Source organism: Asparagus officinalis, chromosome 7, assembly GCF_001876935.1.
Source record: "Asparagus officinalis chromosome 7, Aspof.V1, whole genome shotgun sequence".
NCBI classification, from domain to species: domain Eukaryota; kingdom Viridiplantae; phylum Streptophyta; class Magnoliopsida; order Asparagales; family Asparagaceae; genus Asparagus; species Asparagus officinalis.
The window spans coordinates 24,943,943-24,964,988 of NC_033800.1; the positions used below are offsets into that span (position 1 = coordinate 24,943,943).

General features: G+C 37.0%; 3 protein-coding genes and 2 long non-coding RNA genes across 5 annotated transcripts in view; 4 read left to right on the forward strand and 1 right to left on the reverse strand.

Annotated features, from left to right (window-relative positions):
* Positions 1-8,499, forward strand: LOC109848734 (BTB/POZ and MATH domain-containing protein 2-like). Its single transcript, XM_020418385.1, has 4 exons — positions 1-682; positions 4,220-4,568; positions 6,895-7,159; positions 7,760-8,499. Exons 1-4 carry the CDS (start codon positions 243-245, stop codon positions 7,939-7,941), a joined length of 1,236 nt encoding a protein of 411 aa, XP_020273974.1. The 5' UTR covers positions 1-242; the 3' UTR covers positions 7,942-8,499.
* LOC109848736 lies at positions 4,575-5,536 on the forward strand. Its single transcript, XR_002248870.1, has 2 exons — positions 4,575-4,786; positions 4,856-5,536. It is a non-coding gene; the product is annotated as an uncharacterized LOC109848736 (long non-coding RNA).
* Positions 12,822-14,153, reverse strand: LOC109846847 (protein ALP1-like). The gene is made up of 3 exons (XM_020416087.1): positions 13,638-14,153; positions 13,326-13,554; positions 12,822-13,237 (listed from the first exon to the last, which is right to left on the reverse strand). Exons 1-3 carry the CDS (start codon positions 14,151-14,153, stop codon positions 12,822-12,824), a joined length of 1,161 nt encoding a protein of 386 aa, XP_020271676.1.
* The window catches only part of LOC109848735 (sm-like protein LSM2), a 6,161-nt gene continuing 1,145 nt past the window's right edge, over positions 16,031-21,046 (forward strand). Inside the window, exons 1-2 of the mRNA XM_020418387.1 lie at positions 16,031-16,139; positions 16,250-16,408. Of these exons, the coding sequence (XP_020273976.1) occupies positions 16,137-16,139; positions 16,250-16,408 (162 nt within the window). The 5' untranslated portion in view covers positions 16,031-16,136. The remainder of the gene's footprint in view (positions 16,140-16,249; positions 16,409-21,046) is intronic.
* On the forward strand, positions 16,651-21,040 carry LOC109848737. The gene is made up of 3 exons (XR_002248871.1): positions 16,651-16,754; positions 16,825-17,946; positions 20,899-21,040. It is a non-coding gene; the product is annotated as an uncharacterized LOC109848737 (long non-coding RNA).

Below are 21,046 nucleotides of genomic sequence, written 5' to 3' on the forward strand. Positions count from 1 at the left end.
TTCTCTTGTTCTCCCCCCAATTTCCTCCTCCTCCTCCTCCTCCGGCAAATTTCTCCTCTCCCTCCTCAAAAAAATCCCCAAAATTCTCTAATATCTCCTCTTCGATCTCAAACCCTAACCCCTCCGTCATCTGCCTGTGAGATCCCAGTCCCGATTTCTCAGAGAAGGAAGAAAGAATCCCAAACCCTAGACCTCCAACTCCCCAAATTCCCTTACCCCAAACCCTAATTCCACCACCCCAAATGGGTCGAATTTCCCGCGGCTGCCCCTCATCTAAACCCTCGACCTCCATCATCTCTCAATCCCCATCAAACCCTCAACCTCCATCAGAGACCGCGTCGACCTCGATCACAGAAACCATCAACGGATCTCACCAGTTCAAGATCACCGGCTACTCTTTGTCAAAAGGTCTAGGGATTGGGAAGTACGTAGCTTCTGATACTTTTAACGTCGGGGGGTTCGAGTGGGCGATCTATTTTTATCCTGATGGAAAGAGTCCTGAGGATAATGCGAGTTACGTGTCGCTTTTTATAGCGTTGGCGAGCGAGGGGACGGATGTTAGGGCTTTGTTTGAGCTGACGCTGTTGGATCAGAGCGGGAAGGAGAGGCATAAGGTTCATAGTCATTTTGGGAGGACGCTGGAGGACGGGCCGTATACGCTGAAGTATCGGGGGAGTATGTGGTGAGTTTTGGTTGACTAATGTTTTGGTACAGCATATTTTGATGTAAATAGTGGATCTTTGTCATCTACATGTTCTGATATTTAGTTTCATAGGATCTTAAATACTTGTATTTGGTCTTTTTTTTTTTGTTTTAGTGAAAAAGGCGGTGTCTTTTCGTTTATATAAGTTTGATGCCTGCTGGGTTTGCATGAACAGTATAACCCATTGCCTGTTTTCCCGACATGGTTGCTTATAAATAATCCTAAGACAACAAGATTAGCAAACCTTGTGAGGTAACTCTACAGATTACAAGGCTAAACAGCTGATGGGGCTAAAGCAAAACACACAGAAGAAACACTTGCATTCATCAAGCTTAATCCGTGCCCATTACGCGCAAGAATCAGCATTAGAATACTAGATACTACGAAGGAAAGACAATTCTACAGATTTTACATAAGGAAAGCAACTATGTGTATAATACTTCATCACCTTAACAAAGAAAACTACCGATCAGAAAGCTTTCTAAAAGAAGTTAACTTACCATGGACTAGGTAACTCACTAGATACTTTGTTTATATAAGTTTGATGCCTGCTGGGTTTGCATGAACAGTATAACCCATTGCCTGTATTATAAATAATCCTAAGACAACAAGATTAGCAAACCTTGTGAGGTAACTCTACAGATTACAAGGCTAAACAGCTGATGGGGCTAAAGAAAAACACACAGAAGAAACACTTGCATTCATCAAGCTTAATCCGTGCCCATTACGCGCAAGAATCAGCATTAGAATACTAGATACTACGAAGGAAAGACAATTCTACAGATTTTACATAAGGAAAGCAACTATGTGTATAATACTTCATCACCTTAACAAAGAAAACTACCGATCAGAAAGCTTTCTAAAAGAAGTTAACTAACCATGGACTAGGTAACTCACTAGATACTTTGTTTATATAAGTTTGATGCCTGCTGGGTTTGCATGAACAGTATAACCCATTGCCTGTTTTCCCGACATGGTTGCTTATAAATAATCCTAAGACAACAAGATTAGCAAACCTTGTGAGGTAACTCTACAGATTACAAGGCTAAACAGCTGATGGGGCTAAAGCAAAACACACAGAAGAAACACTTGCATTCATCAAGCTTAATCCGTGCCCATTATGCGCAAGAATCAGCATTAGAATCACTAGATACTACGAAGGAAAGACAATTCTACAGATTTTACATAAGGAAAGCAACTATGTGTATAATACTTCATCACCTTAACAAAGAAAACTACCGATCAGAAAGCTTTCTAAAAGAAGGTAACTTACCATGGACTAGGTAACTCACTAGATACTACGAAGGAAAGACAATTCTACAGCTTTTACATAAGGAAAAAGCAACTATGTGTATAATACTTCATCACCTTAACAAAGAAAACTACCGATCAGAAAGCTTTCTAAAAGAAGGTAACTTACCACGGACTAGGTAGAGGAAACAAATCCAAAAGAGGGATGAACCAATCATAAAATGCAGATGAATACTGAAGGGTAAATAAAATCAACAGAAGAAAATAGAGAGAAGCAACACTGCTTTTCCATGGTGAGAGCAAACCCTGGGGCTCGACTTCCTTAAATACCCTCCAACTGATAATCTAGAAACCGTATCCACGTGCCATATTCTGATACTTGTGTAGGGTGATTAGCTGGATTCTTAACGGATAACAGACTGCTTGCGACAAAGTTTCCCAACAACTCACCCTAGCAGACCTTCTTTTAGAGTAACCAATTTATGCATCATTTTATAGGAAATCAGGTGGAGAGACCTTCGCTTGTATCACCACTTCATCCTTTGAAATCGACTTCCGTCGAGGTCGAAAGATGGGGAACACCATAGCAGATCGCAATAGGGCTTCCAGATTGCAGCCTTTTCGCTCATGTCCTTCCGAAAAAATCATAGGGACATCCTGGCAGAGATGAACTCTTGAGCAGGAGCAGGCACCTTGTGGGCGGTGTTCTAAATGTTGGATGTAGGGGACTTGTCAAGCAGAAATATTCCATACTAGATGACGGATATCAGCTATAACAGAGATACTTATTAGATATTGGGGCTCATGTCAGATAATGTGCACATAGATATCATATATATTCATATTTGATGTACCAAAGCATTGAGTTGTGGAGAAAGGTGGTATATTTTGCAAAACTTTTTCAAAAGAATTTGATCTCAGTTAAGCCCTAATTCTTGTTTCTATTTATTTAGATAAGTGGATATTTATTCGGATGTAGACCTCAGTTGAACCAAAAATCTAAACCATTCTTTAGAAGGAATGAAAAGTTGAAATTAATATTACAACATTTGAGCTGATTTTTTGAGGCTGAAAGGTTACATTATATATCAGGAAAATCATGATATCTCACCCAAAAATTGCCAAAAGCGGTAAAAGATGTTCAGATCACATTGTTTTGTAGTAAGTCTTAAAAAAGATATATCAATCTAATATGTCGGTCATGTGTGGAATATTTAGAAGTTAAAACAGGGCTTGTGGGACATCACCCTCAGGCCTCAGCTACCCATGCAGTAAGTGGTGTATCATTTGATAGGGACAAGTGGGCTTGTTGGATCACGAATGGGTCTATATGTATGTTGCATGGGTAACCTATATTTGGAGCCATACATGTGTCGTACCCGTGTCATACCTGTAATGAACACCAAAACTTCAATGGACACCTTGGTTGTTTGCATACACTTATTCAAATGCGTACTCAATTATATAGTACATGTTTTAATTTGAAACCTAGTCATATGCTTCTTGGATGCATATACTATACTTCACATGCAATTCTTGAAACTCGTTGGACACATATCGGGTTTGTTTTACCCTTACCCAGTTCAGAAATATGAATATAAAGGTTCCTCTGGATATCAAGTTAGAAAACACACAATTTTCTAATTTATAGATCTATATAATAAGAGAAACATATTAATGTTATGGGAATTTTATTTCATAGCACATGGAATGAAAAAACAATACGGATCTCGTGTATATCATTATGATATACATGTATGTATATGTGTAGCCATGTCCCCACATCCTACTTTACCTGTACCTGTATCCGTGAAACTTTGGTCTATATAGTTACGTGATGGACCGCTATCAATTAGAATCTGTAACAGGACATCATTTATAGTTTTGAGCGGACCCGATGATTTTTATGCATGTAACAACATTGTTACATGAAAACAAAGGTTTCTGCATTTATGGTGCCTCATGCTTTACCTTTGTGGCTAAATGGAGGAGGCTGTTTTCTTACATTAAGATTCAAAACTATAAATATATTCCAGCAGTTTCCTCTGTCTCTAGCAGCCACCATTCTATTTCTCACTTCATCTTTGCAAATTTTATGTGCAACTTACCAAGTCCATGGCCAACTTTAGGTAATTTAGTAAGGTTAATTGTAGTTATTAATATACCTTGTCCTATATATGAGTGTATTATATTGAAGATTTTGGCTATACGTTTTAGTTATATATCTACCACTGAGACGATTTCATTCCTTCTTTAATTATGCAGGGGTTATAAGCGATTCTTCAAACGAACTGCCTTGGAGGCTTCTGATTATCTTAAAGATGACTGTCTGTCAATTAATTGTAGTGTTGGCGTTGTTAGATCACATACCGAGGGACCCAAGTCGTATACGATACCAGTGCCTTCCTCTAACATTACTCAGCATTTTGGCCAACTTCTAGAAAGTGGAGAAGGAACTGATGTTTCATTCGAAGTTGATGATGAGATCTTTGCAGCTCATAGCTTGGTCCTTGCAGCTCGGTCACCTGTGTTCAGAGCACAACTATTTGGTCCGATGAAGGACCATAACATGCAATGCATAAAGGTTGAAGATATGCAGCCTGCCGTCTTTAAGGTAAATGCCTCTGAGTGTTTGACTAATTTAATGTTCTACTATGCTTCGTCATATGCTTTCGTGATCCTATGGATTGTTCTTTAATTTGATTCTGGGCATACCATTTGCACATTGGACAACTTGCCTTATTTCTTCCTCATCTAGACTCTCCCCAGAGTCTAAGAAAACCATGGATGTTTGCCCCTGTTGGCTTAATGTTAAACTATGCTACTGATAAGGTTAGTTTTTTCTGGTCATTGCCCTTGTTGCTTGGCAATCTCCTTTTTGTCTGAAGTTGCGTTGATCAGGAGTCCAGGACCAGTAGAGGGTTTGCATGCCACATCTGGTTGGTCGAGCTGTAAAAAATTTAGCAGATCAAGGCCTATGATGCATAACGCCAACCTGGCATAGATGGGAGGCTCACAGTTTAAGACTTACTCCTTAATGTTGTACAGTGATGGTCATAGCATATTGTGTAAATTAGCTCTCTGAGTCTTTTGACATATTGGAGAATCAGAGTTAAGAGTTGATGGAAAATACCTGTATATACTCATCTATGTCAGCAGATTGTTATCAGCATTTTGTGGATTGAGAAAATCATCACAGATTGATTTTCCCTCCCTCTTAGCAATACTTCTGGTTTCAATTCTACTGGTTTCACTATGTAGCTTTCATGTTAAGTGTTAAATCATGTAGGTGATTTTTTTCCCTCACACATTGTTCTACATAATGGTAGCTTACAGTTGTTTAAAATGCTCTAGTGAACTTCTATTATTGTTGCAATTATTTATTTAAATGCACTATGATGACTATTTTAATATATAATGCGCTCTGCTATACTATATTCGTAATTGTAATTGCTCCCTCACTCCAGACACCAGATTAGTGATACCTCATGGTTGAAGTACTTAAAAGCAAAACCAGCTCCCCTGTCTCCCTTGATTTCCTCTGACTGAAACCAACTGAACAGCAAGAAGAGAGAAAAAAAGGGGGGGGGGGGGGGGGGGGGGCTCCCAACAACCATGAACTCCATACTCACACAACCGCACTATTTGGTAATTCTACTGCTTATGTTTCTGAAAGTGTTGCATGACCAGACACATTTCTGATCTGTGTCATTCAAACAATAACTTCTTATTATAGCAAAGAAATGAAAACTTCTCTTCACAGGTATATATTTAGTAAAACACTAACCAGATATTACATGCCTTTGTCATGAATTTAGTTTATTTTCTTGTTGGTTTTTTATATTCTTCGTGTCAGAGGTCATTCCACTCACAAGGTATGGTCTTTTGAACTTGGATGTAATTAACTTGCTACTTAACCTGTTCTTCCAGTTCTCTTTTCAAATGCAGGTTAATTGTGCTTCAGAATTATTTCCGGGAGTGTATTGTTTTGTGTTGGTTACTTCCAGAACTGTACACTGATACTACTACTACCACTTACTGTAGAGAAATTGTACACTGTGATGGCTACTACTGTTAGAGAAATCGTACTAAAGGAGTTTGATGTACTACTATTATATGCTGTTAAAATATGATAAGTGGGTACTGTATTATTGCCCACATCTAAACCTACCATAATGAATTTGTTTCCAAGTAAAAGGCTTTTTCTGAGACTTCATAAAGGAGGAAATCAGGACGAACTGGATGGCTCCTTTCATCCAGGCAGCAGCGGTTTGCTGGTTTCGCTGTTGACTTTGATTTTGAGCTCTTTGTTCTTTGTCTGCAAATAGATGTCATTCCTGATTCTATTACAGAAATGAAAATTTTCTGATCTTTATAAAATCTTGGGGCCTGGGCTATTGTGCTTCAGTTATTTCAAGGTGAAAAAATAGTTGAATTTTTCTGTAGATTATACTTTTTCTTTAGTAGTTGTTTGGTTTGCTGCAATTGTAATTTCAACACATATGTCAGTGGCATGCAACTGCAGTTGCAATTACTGTCGCATGCTGCTGTAGATGCAGTTGCTAGGATTAGTTTTATAACTTTGCAAGTTGCACGTGCCTGTATTGAAACTTGTTTTAATTGGGGTATCAGAATTGTTGGACTAATATTCAGGGTTAGTTACACTGGGAATTACAACTTTAAACTCCATGTGCAACAGTGACTTATGTCCAAATTTGAGTAATTTCTTATTTGCAACTGGAAGGGTCTTTTTGCAACTACAACTGCAACTGTATTTATCGGTTCTGCAACTAATCCAAGATATAATTGTTCTTGTAACTGCAGTTACAATCTACGGCTATGGCTGCACGACCTTGTTGTGAGCTTGGTTTAATTTCATTCTGTCGTGTGAAAGTTGAAACTAACCAGAGTCAAAACTTAATCTACTCACCTTTTTGCAGGCTTTACTTCACTTCATTTACTGGGACTGTCTGCCTGATATGGATGATCTTGCTGGTGTGGCTTCGACGTTAATGGCTCAACACTTGCTCGCAGGTGCAGACAGATATGCATTGGAGAGGCTTAAACTACTCTGCGAAGATAAGCTCTGCCAGGATGTATCAATTAACACAGCAGCAACTACTTTAGCTTTGGCCGAGCAGCATCATTGTTTTCAGCTTAAGTCTGTTTGTCTCAGATTTATTGCTTTGCCTGAAAATCTTAAAGGTAACTTATCTTGTCTTCTACTCCACATTTGCTTAAAATTCTAATTAATAAATTGTAACATGCATTTTATTCTTGCATTACACAAGTAATGTACTCCAGGGAAATAGTTTCCAGGATTTGATTACAATGTAGTAAATAAACTCGCAGGCAAGCTGAACCTGTTAGTTGGCGGGTCGAATTACTAGTGTATTATTCCCATATAAATGTTTTCCTTTATTGTTTATAAAATCGTCACATCACAATATCTGTTTTCAAAAGTAAAAGCACCTTATTCCAATTTATAGTTGGACCATCATCCTTCGTGTCACATATCATATACCTGTTAGTCCTGATCTTCTTGTAATTTGCATATATCTGACTTTTGATGTCAGGGCCTCTTAGTGAAATATCTTCATGCTTGATGCTATTTGTTACATCATCCCTTAGTATCCCCCTTTGTTGCTATCTGTGTGTGCGAGTGTGTGGGTGGGTGAGTGCATGCATGTCATTTTTTACGTTCTTATGTGATGCATCCAGAGGTTGTTGACTCGAGATTATTCAAACCATTAGAACTGTAGGCCATTGTGATTCTGATCATCATTTTGGTCACTTGTTTCACAGCTGTGATGCAAACTGAAGGATTTGAGCATTTGAAGGTCAGCTGCCCATCCATATTGTCAGAGCTCTTGGAACATGTGGCAAAAATGGGAGAACATTCAGTCAAAGCAGGGGTACATGTGGTTGAAGCGCCACTTGATGGCAGCGATGTTAACGGGAGACGAGTGAAGCCTCGAATAACATAGAGTGGAAGAAATACTTGTTTCTTACCTTCTCCTTTTCATTTTATTCTGTAAATCAACTAGCTATTATGGGGTTTCCAAATTTCTTCTATATACCTGCTATGTATGACATGTTGTAAGCTATCTCATAGTGTGTGTACTTAGACCTTTGTAGTTGCATGTGGGGTTGTGGGTGGTTCAGGAATTGTGTGCTTGTTCTCGTGTAAAAGGACAAACCTGTGAAAATCAGCACATAACAAGTGTAACGAAAATTGTACGAAGATGTAGCTGCAGATGTCAAGTACTCCTGGAGTGCCTACTTGGTAACGGTACTTCGCACTTTGCGGTCGGAGGTTGCTCTAAAAAAAATGCCACAGTGGAAGCTTGCTTGGTGTTGATTGTGTTTTGAACATTGAAGAATTATTGGCGTCATAAACATTCAAGTCAAATCTGTTTGCCATTTTTTTTTCAACTTTGTTTGTGTAATCCCTCGAAGGATGATAGTTATTGTTACACTTCAAGTACTACTACTGTACTGATACGCTCGAGTTTGATTTATTTGGTCAATGGTTCCTTCTTGGATGGTGCTCGATTATCTTCTTCGCTGAATTGCATTGGATTTTATTCTTGTGGCTGTAGGCCTGTCTTTTTCTTTTTTGATATACTCCTTTCTGTGTGATTGCGAGCATACAAATAGCGTATACCAACGACTTATAACATATGCTCTAAAGAAATGATGTGATAAAAATTTCTTCATAGTGGTCTTAACATAATACAGTATACATGAGATGAAAAGTAGACTATTTGAATTCTTTCAGAATTAGATAACTTGAGCAATAGTTTTTCTCTTCTCGCAAATAGCTTGAAATTCGAAGTAAGGGTGCAGATGTCTCTTATTTTAGAAGTTGAAATTTAAAATCAGATTGCTGCACAGTTAATCCCTTCTTCATAATATCCATCTTTTTATAATATTCTTTTTAAAAAAAAGAAGTTAAAAAAAAGTTGGCTTACTGAATAAGCATGTGGATAGTATTTCAAATTTGTAAATTTAAAGTAGATGGCTTAACCATTTATCACTCGTTTCTAATATTTCTCCTTTTTTTTATAATATTACAAAAATATAGAAAATGTCGTGTGACCATGTTAGATAAGATATAAAGAACTTTACATGTAACCACTAATTTATCATTTCTATAATTCTTTTTAAGATGTAAGGCTAATAGTAAATTATCATTTTCTTTTTATATATAAAAATGGTGTTATCAGATACACATACTTTAAGGGCCTGTTTGGTTCAATAGAGTGTAGGAATAGGATTAGGAATCCTATTTTATTTATGGATTCCAACCTAATCCATAAAATTTTTATAGACAAGTTGAAGTTTTATGGAATCCTATTTTTTTGGCATTCTATGTTTGTTTCACCCAAAGGATTAGGAATCCAACATTTATAGAATTTGTCCAATTCCTAATACTATGTTTGCTTCAAAAAGTCTCTTTTTTTGGGAATAAACACTGTAGCAACAGCAACCTCTTTATCAATTTAAATATTCCTGTAGCAACGGCTAGAAGAGGCAATAATTTCATATTTTGTGCTGGAAACACTGTAGCAACGGCTCTTTGAAGCCTCAAAAAATTCAGATTTCAAATGTATTAGTCAGAACACTGTAGCAACGGCTAGAAGTGGAACTTGGTGGCTATAAATTCACCTTGAGGCCTCACAATTAATCCAAACATAGCCATTTTCAGCATTTATAAAATTCCCATTGTCTTCAGTTTGCTGTCCCCACATGAAAATGATATCAGAAGAGTGCTGGCAGGATTATGAAGTTTATTGCGACTGCCATCTCCGAACACCGATGAAAGTGTGCAAGAATGGTAAAAATAAGGGTAGGTGTTATTGGGGGTGTGCAAAATTCCCAAATAAAGAATGCAATTTTTTCGAATGGGCTGAAGAAAGAGGAGAGTCATCAAGCAACCAAGGAAGCCAATATGTCAAAGAAAATAGGTACGGAGAAAAATATATTTTGCAATCAAAGAAGCTGAAGAAAGAATTGAGACTTGTCGAAAATCAACTACTAATTTGGAAAATTTCTGCAATTTTCTTAGCAATTTTTTTGTGTTATTTTAATTATTACAAACTTCATGTCATGTAACTGTACTTGCAAGAACTACTGAGGATGTAATGAAAACTGTTGTTTGAACTGGGTACAAATTCTTATTGATATTGTATGGCTCAGTAATAGATCAACTTGTCATCATTGATTGCCCCACCTATAACTTAAACATGTTTATTACAGATTGCATTATAAAGATGAATTGCCTCGCCTAGACATTGCCAATTCAATGTAGGCTGCAATCTCATCTCAAATATTACCTCATCTGGATATAATAAACGATGTAAGTTAGGTTGCATTCTCAGTAAACGTTGATCATCATCATTGCCACATATCAAGTGCAAGAAAAACCACAGGCAAGGCAAACCAACCAGCAGCAGCAGCATGAGTTGCACAAAGCTCAAAACAGGCACAAACCAACCAGCAGCAGCAGCAAATGCTGCACAAACAAAGGCAAGAGCATGAGCTGCAGAAAGATCAAAACAGGCACAAACCAGGAAGAAACAGCAACCAGCATGAGCTGCAGAAAGCTCAAAACAAGCACACACCAACCACCAACAGCAGCAACAAATGCTGCACAAAGCAACAAACCAGCAACAAACCAACCAGCAGCAGCAGCATGAGCTGCAGAAAGCTCAAAACAGGCACAAAGCAACCAGCAGCAGCAGCAAATGCTGCACAAAGCAACCAGCAGCAGCAGCAAATACTGTACAAAGCAACCAGCAGCAGCAACTGCTGCAGAAAGCTCAAAACAGGCACAAAGCAACCACCACCAGCAGCAAATGCTGCACAAAGCAACCACCAGCAGCAGCAAATGCTGCACAAAGCAACAAGCAGCAGCAACTGCTGCAGAAAGCTCAAAACAGGCACAAACCAGCAGCAGCAAATGCTGCACAAAGCAACCAGCAGCAGCAACAAAATGCTGCACTAAGCAACTAGCAGCAGCAACTGCTGCAGAAAGCTCAAAACAGGCACAAACCAGCAACCAGCAGCAGCAAATGCTGCACAAAGCAACCAGCAGCAGCAGCAAATGCTGCACAAAGCAACCAGCAGCAGAAAGCTTACCTGATATCAAAATATAATCGGAAAATTCAAAGAAATCAGTGATCATTCCACGACCTTACCTGCAAGAAAGATTGCAAATATACCAATTCATCAATCCCACAACGACATAGATGTTCTTCAGAATGAAAATACAAATTGCAACATTAATAGTTTGTAATAAACACAACAATATCCAGAACGTAATATAATCGAAACCCAACAAACTAGCTATCCGGCCAACCTTGGTCGTTAACTAATTTTGTGATGTACCTCTGTTGACCTTCCTTAGATTTAATGAAAAACCTCCTAGCTTCACGTTCATTGTCATATAAATGGTCTAAAACCCTATCGAGGAACTCCTCGGAATATTCAGACCTATGTTCATTCAACGCTGTGGCCAACTGCTCAGTCCAGTGTATAACGTGTTGATTCCTCATTGACTGAGACATGGACTCAACAAAGGCACACATCATTTCCTCTTCACGATTAAATTTTCTGGTTTTTTTGCTAGATGATGAAGTCGTGTTGTCTTTACTCTTAGTCTTATATCTAGTGGGTTGTGGTTGGTTAACAGCACCAGAACGTGGTGCGTTGCAAGCATCAGACTGTGGTTCAGCTTCACTCTCCTCTAGAATCTCGCAATCATCATCGGGAATAGGTATGGACCTACTAGACCCAATGTTAGCGTACACGGGTCTAACAAAATCACCCTTGGCTTGATCATCACCCATGATAACTTGTAAATTTTTGAAGTGAGGAAGGGGTTTGTTTATGTACGCTTTGTACTTAGAATTGGATTTGTCCTGCAATAATAAATACTTATAAATCCAGAGAAGGGAATGTATTAAATTGAATGTGACAAGATAGATGTTGAATAAAGTTATACCTGGGCCCAAGATTTCAAGGTTTCCTCATCCAATGTAATCATTTTACTTGTTTCATCCCACCCGGTTTCCTCATCCAATGTAATCATTTTACTTGTTTCATCCCACCCAGCACCACTTATATCAAGGCAAGCTTTCATGTCATTGAATTTGTTCCTCAAACATTTCAAGTGGTTAATGACATGCAGGTGAGTGAAATCAGTCCTGAATTGCATGTTGATTTTCATAGCAGCCATTTTATAAGCTTCAGCCTTGAAGTTCTTGTCTGGCTTCATGCCATCCAATGCTAAATCTGCAAGATAAGGAATAAGCACATCATCGTGCTCTGGAAGCCAAAACTTATTAGCCACGCCTCTTGAGTTCAACCTGGTACACGGAACTTTTTTTTTTGTGGGCTAATCTTTTTCCTCTTTTCAATGGCGAAGTGTGCTCCGCACCATCAACATCATGAATATCCTTTCCAACTGAATCACCGGTGTTCGGTGAAAATTGATTAGGTCCACTACTTTGAGAACTGGCCGTGGGAAAGGTCAAACCTTGTGGATTGCCTAACAAGCTCATGTATGACATTGGCGGCTGTGTCATCCCACCATAATTACCATCCCATGGTGGGAATGGTGAGAAAGTATGCGGAGGTGAGGTGAATGGCTGTGGTTGAACAGGCATGTAGTTCATGTTAATCCCTGATGTAGGACTTGGCATTGCATTCGAATGAGAAGGCACGCTTTGCTTATCTGCCGGATTGTTAGCCATACCTAATATATTTTGTAAGCATAGCCATATTAACAATAAAGAAATTTATAGAATATGGGATATGTATGCATTTAGCAGGGAATATAGTAAACGATGTAATTTCTAGTTCAAACAACATAACAAAATAGCAAGTGATAAAAGTAGTAATGGTTCATCACATTTGAATCGTCCTCATTTGTCTCTTCCCCAGTATCTTCATCAATTTCAACATTTTCATTTAAAATATCATCATCCGGATCCTCCAAGGCAATAAAGTTGTGCAACACAGTACACGCTAGTACAATGTCCACTTGAGTGGGAAATGGATAATTCGGCTTCCCCGCAAGAATTTTAAACTGATTCTTCAGTATCCCAAATGTGCACTCAATTTTTGATCTTAAAGATGAATGCCTTAAATTGAACAACTCCTTCCTATTCTTTGGTGTCCTACCAGTGTGCTCTTTTAAATGATATCGGACACCGCGATACGGGGATATGAAACCTGGCATTATGGTGTATCCAGCGTCACATATGTAATATTTACCTACATTAATTAAACAGTATTTTAAAATCTCAAATATTGCTAAGTATTTAATATATTATTCATAATGTGCACAAGTGAGAATGAATACCATCGTAAACTCGGAGCCCGTAAGGCTGTGGCCTGGACAGGACGTCTTGTAATACCCTATAATCATTTGCTGCCCCCTCCCAGCTAGCCAAGATATAAGTAAATAGTTTATTGGGGGTGCATGCTGCTAAGATGTTTTGGGTGACCCCTTTTCGCCCTCTAAACCGTGCAACTAGGTCACTAGGTAACACCGCGTCGACGTGTGTGCCATCTATCAAACCAATACAGTCCTATAAAAAATTATAAATTATACATTGTTAAATTAAAAAAAAGTTTATTTGGAAAATTATTACGTTGTATGTATTTAATTTACCTTAAAGTACGGAAAATAATTTGAGTTGTTTGCAATCTCATCGGGAACTTCTTTTGGGGCTTGCTTCATGTACCGATCACGTAATCCATTCATTGATTGCAAGACTTTATTGAAATACCTACTAACTGTTTCCCCTGATCTTATGAACTCAGTTCTTATTATTCTATTTTTAGTTTTGTGCCCAATAATACTTAGGAACATAGCAAGCTGTTCTTCAACTTGAACGTGTCTCGTATCTTTTAATAAACCGTTTGCTTTCATTACTTCAACAAGTTTAAAAAAGGCCCTCGGTCTCATTCTAATATAAGATTGGCAGCTATCTTGATAGCCCTCCAGTACACGTCTGAAATGAGCCTCTCTACAACTTATTTTCCTGACACTTTCTTGCTTCGAACAATTTGGTATTCTCTTGCGCTTAGCACGCATTCTCAAAATACATGTTACCAAAGTGACCACGGCGCAGACAGCTGTATTAGCACACATCCTCTTCAATTCTTCCTCATCTTCCATATCCATCTACAACCGTTTTAAAATTATCATACAATTACAGCTTAAGATGGCTACTTATTTCTTGTCAAAATTAAGTAGATAATTGATACAAATATTTATTTCTTTTAAAGCAAGAAACCAAGCTGAAATGAAAATTGTTTTAACTAATGTTGCATTCCATCTCACACAATTCTAAACAAGCAAGATAGACCAAAAACAAACAAACTATATGCTTAGATTACTAATAATTTACACGCACACAAAAAAATTAGATAAAGGAAAAAAAACAGCAATTAAAGTTATTAAAAGACTGATTTGAAACATATTATGAAATTAATCTCTACACAGATACCCGCATGAAATTAATCTACCTAACAACCTAATTCTTGCACATTTACAAAAAATCCACTACACAGATACCCGCATGAATTGTTTTGCTGTAATATTATGAAATTAATCGCTTAAATCATTGAAATTGCTATCAGCCTCTATTTCTCATATGCTTCAAAATTAAAATTAATTCCTCAAATCACTGGAGAAATAAGCCAAAGTAAGAGAGGAAAATTTTTATACCTTACTGCAGAGGAGGGAAATGCCGACGTTCAAGCAAAAAACCCACCGACGTCAAAGAAAACACCGTAGCCACACTCCAACCAGAACAAGATCGAGAAAGAGGCCCGAACCCAAGTTGAAGAAGACCCCAACCAGAAGGGATTACCAAGAATCGAAGGCAAGAAACCCACCAACAAGCTCGTGGAAACCAGCAGCTAGGGTTTCGAGAAAGAGGCCCGAACCCAGGTTGAAGAAGACGAAGCGCGGGAACAGAGGCGCGAAGAAGAGGGCGATGAGGCGGGAGCGGAACAGCGATTCCAGATTTTAGGGATCGAAATCGTGAAGATGAGGAATCGGAATCGACGACATAGCTCACTGTCAGAAATCTCGTCCAAATCCGAACCCAAAGCTCGGAATTGGGTTTCTATAAAAAAGGATAACTGTAGCTACTTTAAGAGAATTGGAATCCCAAAATTTTTGCTGAGCCAAACTCCAGAATAGGATTCACAAAGAATCCAAAAATTACGAAAATGCCACTGTCAGAGCCCAAATGCTAATCCTATTCTATAAAAGGGTGAAACAAACAGCCCCTAAGATAAGGCATATCTAATCTATGCGTACTCTAAGGGTGCAGTTGTGTTGTGCCCCTTAAAAACATTTAGATTTGTATCTAGATGATTTTTTTTCTAAATTCCACCCAAACACCCAAGCTATCTAAAAATACTAAGGACATTAATACCAATTTTGAATTAGCCCATTGGAAATCAGAAGTTCATTTAAAAATTCCAACAGTATAGTATGTCAATATGCATTTTCATCGGAACTATATTTTTATAATATTATACATATTTTAGATAAATAGACACTGGTTTTGCTAAGAAAATTTTCTAAATCCGCCATTGTTTTAAGAGTAGATATGATGTACAATCTTCAACCAAAAAAAAAAAAAAATTGTACATGAACTAGCATTTTATTATTGGATACGAAAATGACAGAGCATATATGAAATATTTTAAAGATGTTCTATTTATTTACTTATTTGGCTTTGAGTTATCCATGAAAGGGATCCATAAGGATAGACAGCTGAAAATTTGAATTCCACTGGGGCATTATAAAAATGTTTTGTTTTGTTTTGTTTTTTCTTTGCGTGAAGAAAAACCCAATGTATCCCATTTAAAGCAGAGAACATGAAAGTTATTTAGCATCAAGATTAAATAAAAATTTTCTTGAATAAAAAAAATTACGTCGAACCCTGGAGTCAAAAAAATTGGCGACCTGAACGCTAAGGAGTCAAATCCAGAAGTGCTTACTACCCGACCCGACCCGACCCGACCCGACCTCAAGTAAAGGCATATATTACTGCTTGAAACTCCGAAGTCTGAGCGCTCCTCGCCTTCTACAGTTCTACTCGCGTCTTGGCCCTCGATCTCTCTCTCGATCCCAAATCAAATCGAAAATATGGTACCTTTCTTATTCTCTTTTCCTCTTTTTCATCAAATTAGGGTTTCTTTCATCGACCCCAAACCTCCATCAACTTCTCAAAGTTCTAAAGTTTATTGTTCATACTGCAGCTGTTCTTCTCGTACTTCAAGGAGTTGGTGGGCAAAGAAGTGACAGTGGAGCTCAAGAACGATCTAGCAATCAGAGGGATCCTTCACTCCGTCGATCAGTACCTCAACATCAAGCTCGAAAACACTAGGGTCGTCGATCAGGACAAGTATCCTCACATGGTTCGTTCTCTTTTCCCCCTCCCCTTAATTTGATTTTCTAGGGTTTTGTTCTTTGCCTATTAATTTGAGGTTTTTTTTCCCGGATGGAAGAGGATGAGTTGGTGTAATACTCTAACCAGAAACGGGGAATTTTCAATGGGTGCATTGGAACTGAATTGGGGGTTTAGGGTTTTGGATTATTAGGGTTTATGAAGATTTAGTTGCTTGTTTTAAGGAGTTTTAAGGAGTAGTATTGTTTGAATTCACTCAGTTTCAACGGGGTCAGACAGTAGATAAGTTATTTTTATCAGCTTGGATTGAGGAGCGCGAGACTTGGCTGCAGTTCTTGGTAATGGGTTTATACCAGGTTATGTCCACCTTTTTTGATTGAGGAGCGCGAGACTTGGCTGCAGTTCTTGGTAATGGGTTTATACCAGGTTATGTCCACCTTTTTTTCTTGATAACGTTTCATTTGTCATAAAACATAGGGATTGAATTTTAGTATGATGTTATGGATATTGTAAAAGCATTTGTAAAAGGCAAATTTGTGTTTTTTTTAAAATTCATTGAGATATCATGGGCTAGTGGTAGCTTAGTAGCTTACACATAAACGGTCAAACAATGCATTCATAATATTGTAGACAGGACAGTTGAGTTTAACAATACAAATTAGTGAAGTGGTTTTAACAATATTGCCATACATTGTAAGATTATTTATACTGTAAAAGCCTTTGTAACATTATGCTTGTGGTAGCTTAGCTTAAGTGTAAGCAGTCAAAAAATGCCCTCATAACAATTTATACAACACAGTAGAGTTTAACAATATAAATCAGCAAGGAAAAGTTCAATTATCACTATAAAATATAAATACAATGAATCTTGAAAAGTGCTTAATGAGAAACAAGAATCAAAGAAGTCAAAGATACTGGGGATCGAGAACTGTTGCCTTGGCTTTATGATGGATATGAGCCATTGGTTATTAAGGTGTTGATCTGAAACTAACTGAAAGTAGAATAAACACAAGGGAAAGAATAATAAGGTCTTATTCACTGATACTGCTGATTGTTACTTCATAATTTAACAACAATAACAGCAATAAAATCTTCATTCCAAAATTTTGGGTCGATTCTACACATCAATTCTGATAAGAGGGGGTGGAATTGAATCAAATCGAATAGAAGGAGATTTGAATTTGAACACCGTTCGCTTTCATTTTTCGAATGCCTATATTTATCTGAATTTGATTCTTTTCGTATTGTAGGTACTTGGTAACTATTAGTAATTTTTTGTTTAAAATCCTTAACCTCAGATCTATTCCTCCAATCCTCCAAATCTCATCTTTCATTGACGCCAAAAACTTACAATGGCTTTTACAAACATCTGAAAAAGATGATGTAAACAAAGAGATGTGGGTCCGAGACTTCAAGTAAAGAGAAACCAGGAGACTGATGTCAAGAGGGGAAAAAAAGGGCATATGGTAGTATTTGTGCGGGTTGGGTGTATAACAAAAGCTTGGAGAAAAGGCTACATTGCACTTAAATACCTTACAGTTTACCAAAGTTCGTACTCATATACTCTCACTTGTATTTGTTTGTTCTTAAATACCATATTGTTTTATTTCATTTCGTTAAATTTGATAAATGTTGTTTGAAAAAGTCTATTGAGACTAAAATAGCCTTCAGTGAGAAAAAACCATTGTTAAAATCTGCCCTAGGTTCCCAATTCTTCACAATCTCTGCATCTCAATTTCTGATCAATGGATTTATTTATGCATTTGTGTAGTTTTGGTGTATTTTGGTTAATGGGTTTGAGTTATCTTGAACCAATTTGTTTTTTTTTAAATTATCTTTTGAAATGAGATAATTTTGGGTGGCCAATAACAAACCCGAGTGTCATTCTTTTCAACACTAAAGTCAGTGACCTGATAAACTTTATGGTGGCTAACTTCACAAAGTTGCTTGATTGGGAGAAAAGGGAAGAAGATAGATCCATGGGTTGAGATGAGAGAGAAAATGGTCATTGTTATTTTAGATAAAATTAAGGCTTGAATTGTCCTAAATATGACACATGACAATTCACATGGGAATAGTCTAGAGAGTATCACGTTTTAGTAATAGAAGGTACATGTGCAACATTAAAAAAACATTGGAGTATACAAGTGCAGCAAAATACAAGTGAGTGTATACAAGTGCAATTTTTGGTAAACTATAAGGTGTTTTAAGGGAAATTAAGCATGGGAAAATTTTGGGCCAATGCAATCTCTCTCTAGCTCATGAAAATTTATATGTTCCTATCTGATTAATATCCATGTGCACCTGCTTTCAGTTTTTCATCCCAATCTCATTAGTATGGTTGAATCAAATACATTGTTGGTTAAATTCTCTTTGTTTACACTATATAAACCGAATACTAAAAATCATTCGTTTACGGTTGGGTGAACTACTTAATCAAATATAATCGAATATCCGGACGAATAATACCTGAACTGTTTGTTAATTATTTAGTTCATTTCTACCCCTAGTTAAGAGCCATCTCCTCAATTAAGTCAACCACTATATATCCTTATACTTTCTTTCAAGTTTCATCCAAGTTCTCTAGGAGCTATATTTGATATTCATTGTTCTACTATGTTCCATTCACTTCCCAACTTATTATCCTCGGTTTTATATGCCCAATCCATTTTAATCTTTCTCCTTCATTTTTATCCTCTATTGGGCCAAACTATAACTTCTTTAAGCATGTACTTATTTCACGTCCTATTCCTTAGTGATTTTCATTCATTCATCTTAGAGAAATTAATAAAGATGAGATTGTCGATTGTAACATTTGAAGGTTCTTACAAACTTCGCTGATGTTCACACAGAATAAGGCAATTCTCAAATTGTTATAAAGTCCCTGATTATACATTTTTATGAAATAAGTTGGTTACTAATCATCCAAGATATTGTAAAATTAAGCAGCTTGTAAAATACTTGAGCAAAAGCTATTAGAGAGAAGTACTCCAGAGGGACAGTGCATTGTACAGTGCAAGGACGTCCTAATGAACGGAACCAAATCTTCTGCAAACTGATGCGAGGGACACATTGGTTATAATAAAGAAGTGAAACATAATGATCTAAGTGACCGGCTTCCCAAGTTTTCTCAAGTGATTACTTACTTGGTAGAACGGTACCCTCTAACTTGTTAAAAATCTACGAGAATCCATTACAGTTTCATCAGAAATCTATTGTGTAGCACTAAGTCAATATAGGTGCTAATGGAATATGCTACATAGCCTCCTCCATCCCTGTTACTTTTTGTGATTAGATGAAGATATCTCTCTAAAACTAATATATCTTGCACTTTGTAGTTGTATGTATGCCAGTATGTGCAGACTTTCTCCCAATCAAAGATAGTCAATACCTATAAATTTGGAAATATGCTTTTGATGGGTCCTGGACAAGAAACCTTTTGTTTTTAATTTTACCAATTTAATTTTCGAAGAAGAAAAATTCAATTCACAACTTCTTGAAGTTAAGTAATAGCTAATCTGATCAACTTTTTAGATTGGATGTGTCTATAGGCTGATCTACGTATTTGAGGACAAGATTCAAGAAAGAGATGAGGTAGGAAGCAAGAAGCATGAAGTATATGAGAAATGGTTTGTATATGTGACTTGTAAATTTGGCTCATATAAATATGTTATTGTTGCTATTCATATCAATGTTGAAAATAACGTAACACATAACGTAATACTTATCTTTTGCTAATGTAAAATGCAAGACAACATAACGCATGTAGTATTAGTAGGTTACATATGTATCACTTATTTAAATATTTAAATATGCAATAAATACAAAATATTCCTCAGTGATTTATATAAATATAATCATCATAATTATCAAATATATCATCACGACAGTAATGATGGCACCAAAAGAAGTCATCAAAGCTTAACAAACAATTCAGACATACACTGCAGACTTATTTGTTTCAAGATTTAAACAAAGAAAATACATTGAAGTCTCTATGATAAAGTTATATTGAAATAAGCAAGTAATAATGAAATAACGCATGTTATATTTAAAGGAAATCGAAAACCCTTAATCCCTCGATTGTACAATACAATATACTGAATCAATGTATTCTTTATTTTAATAATGTAGATTTATGACGTGTTTTACTTATTTTAAAATGTCACATAACATTTAAGGTTTGTTATGTACTTATGTTACATAATGCAAAATAACGAGGTACGTAACAGATGTTTTTCAACAATGATTCATATTTGAAATAACCTTTAGTATAATTATTATCTTTCGTCAAGGGGTAACAAACTCCATCTCATGTATAGTTTTTCGGGTAAATAGTAGTTTATCTGAAAGTATTTTTTTGATACTGGATGAACATGCGCTGCTGTGCACCAATATCCTGACTCCAGATGTGTTGAACATGCTAATTCTTGTTGGTAAATGTTTTATGTTTCTTTGGACACATAATTTTTTTGTTGAGGGAAGTGCTTTGTGTTGTAGGTGTGGAGTGCGATGTGCGTGCATGTGGAGGAAGAAGAGATGATGGTAAAGAGGGATAGGGTGAAGCAGTTAGGAGGAGGTTGGAATTATTTAGAGAAAGAAGTGGAGATGATATTTGTGTGTGTCTGTGAGCGGTTGAGCGCGTACG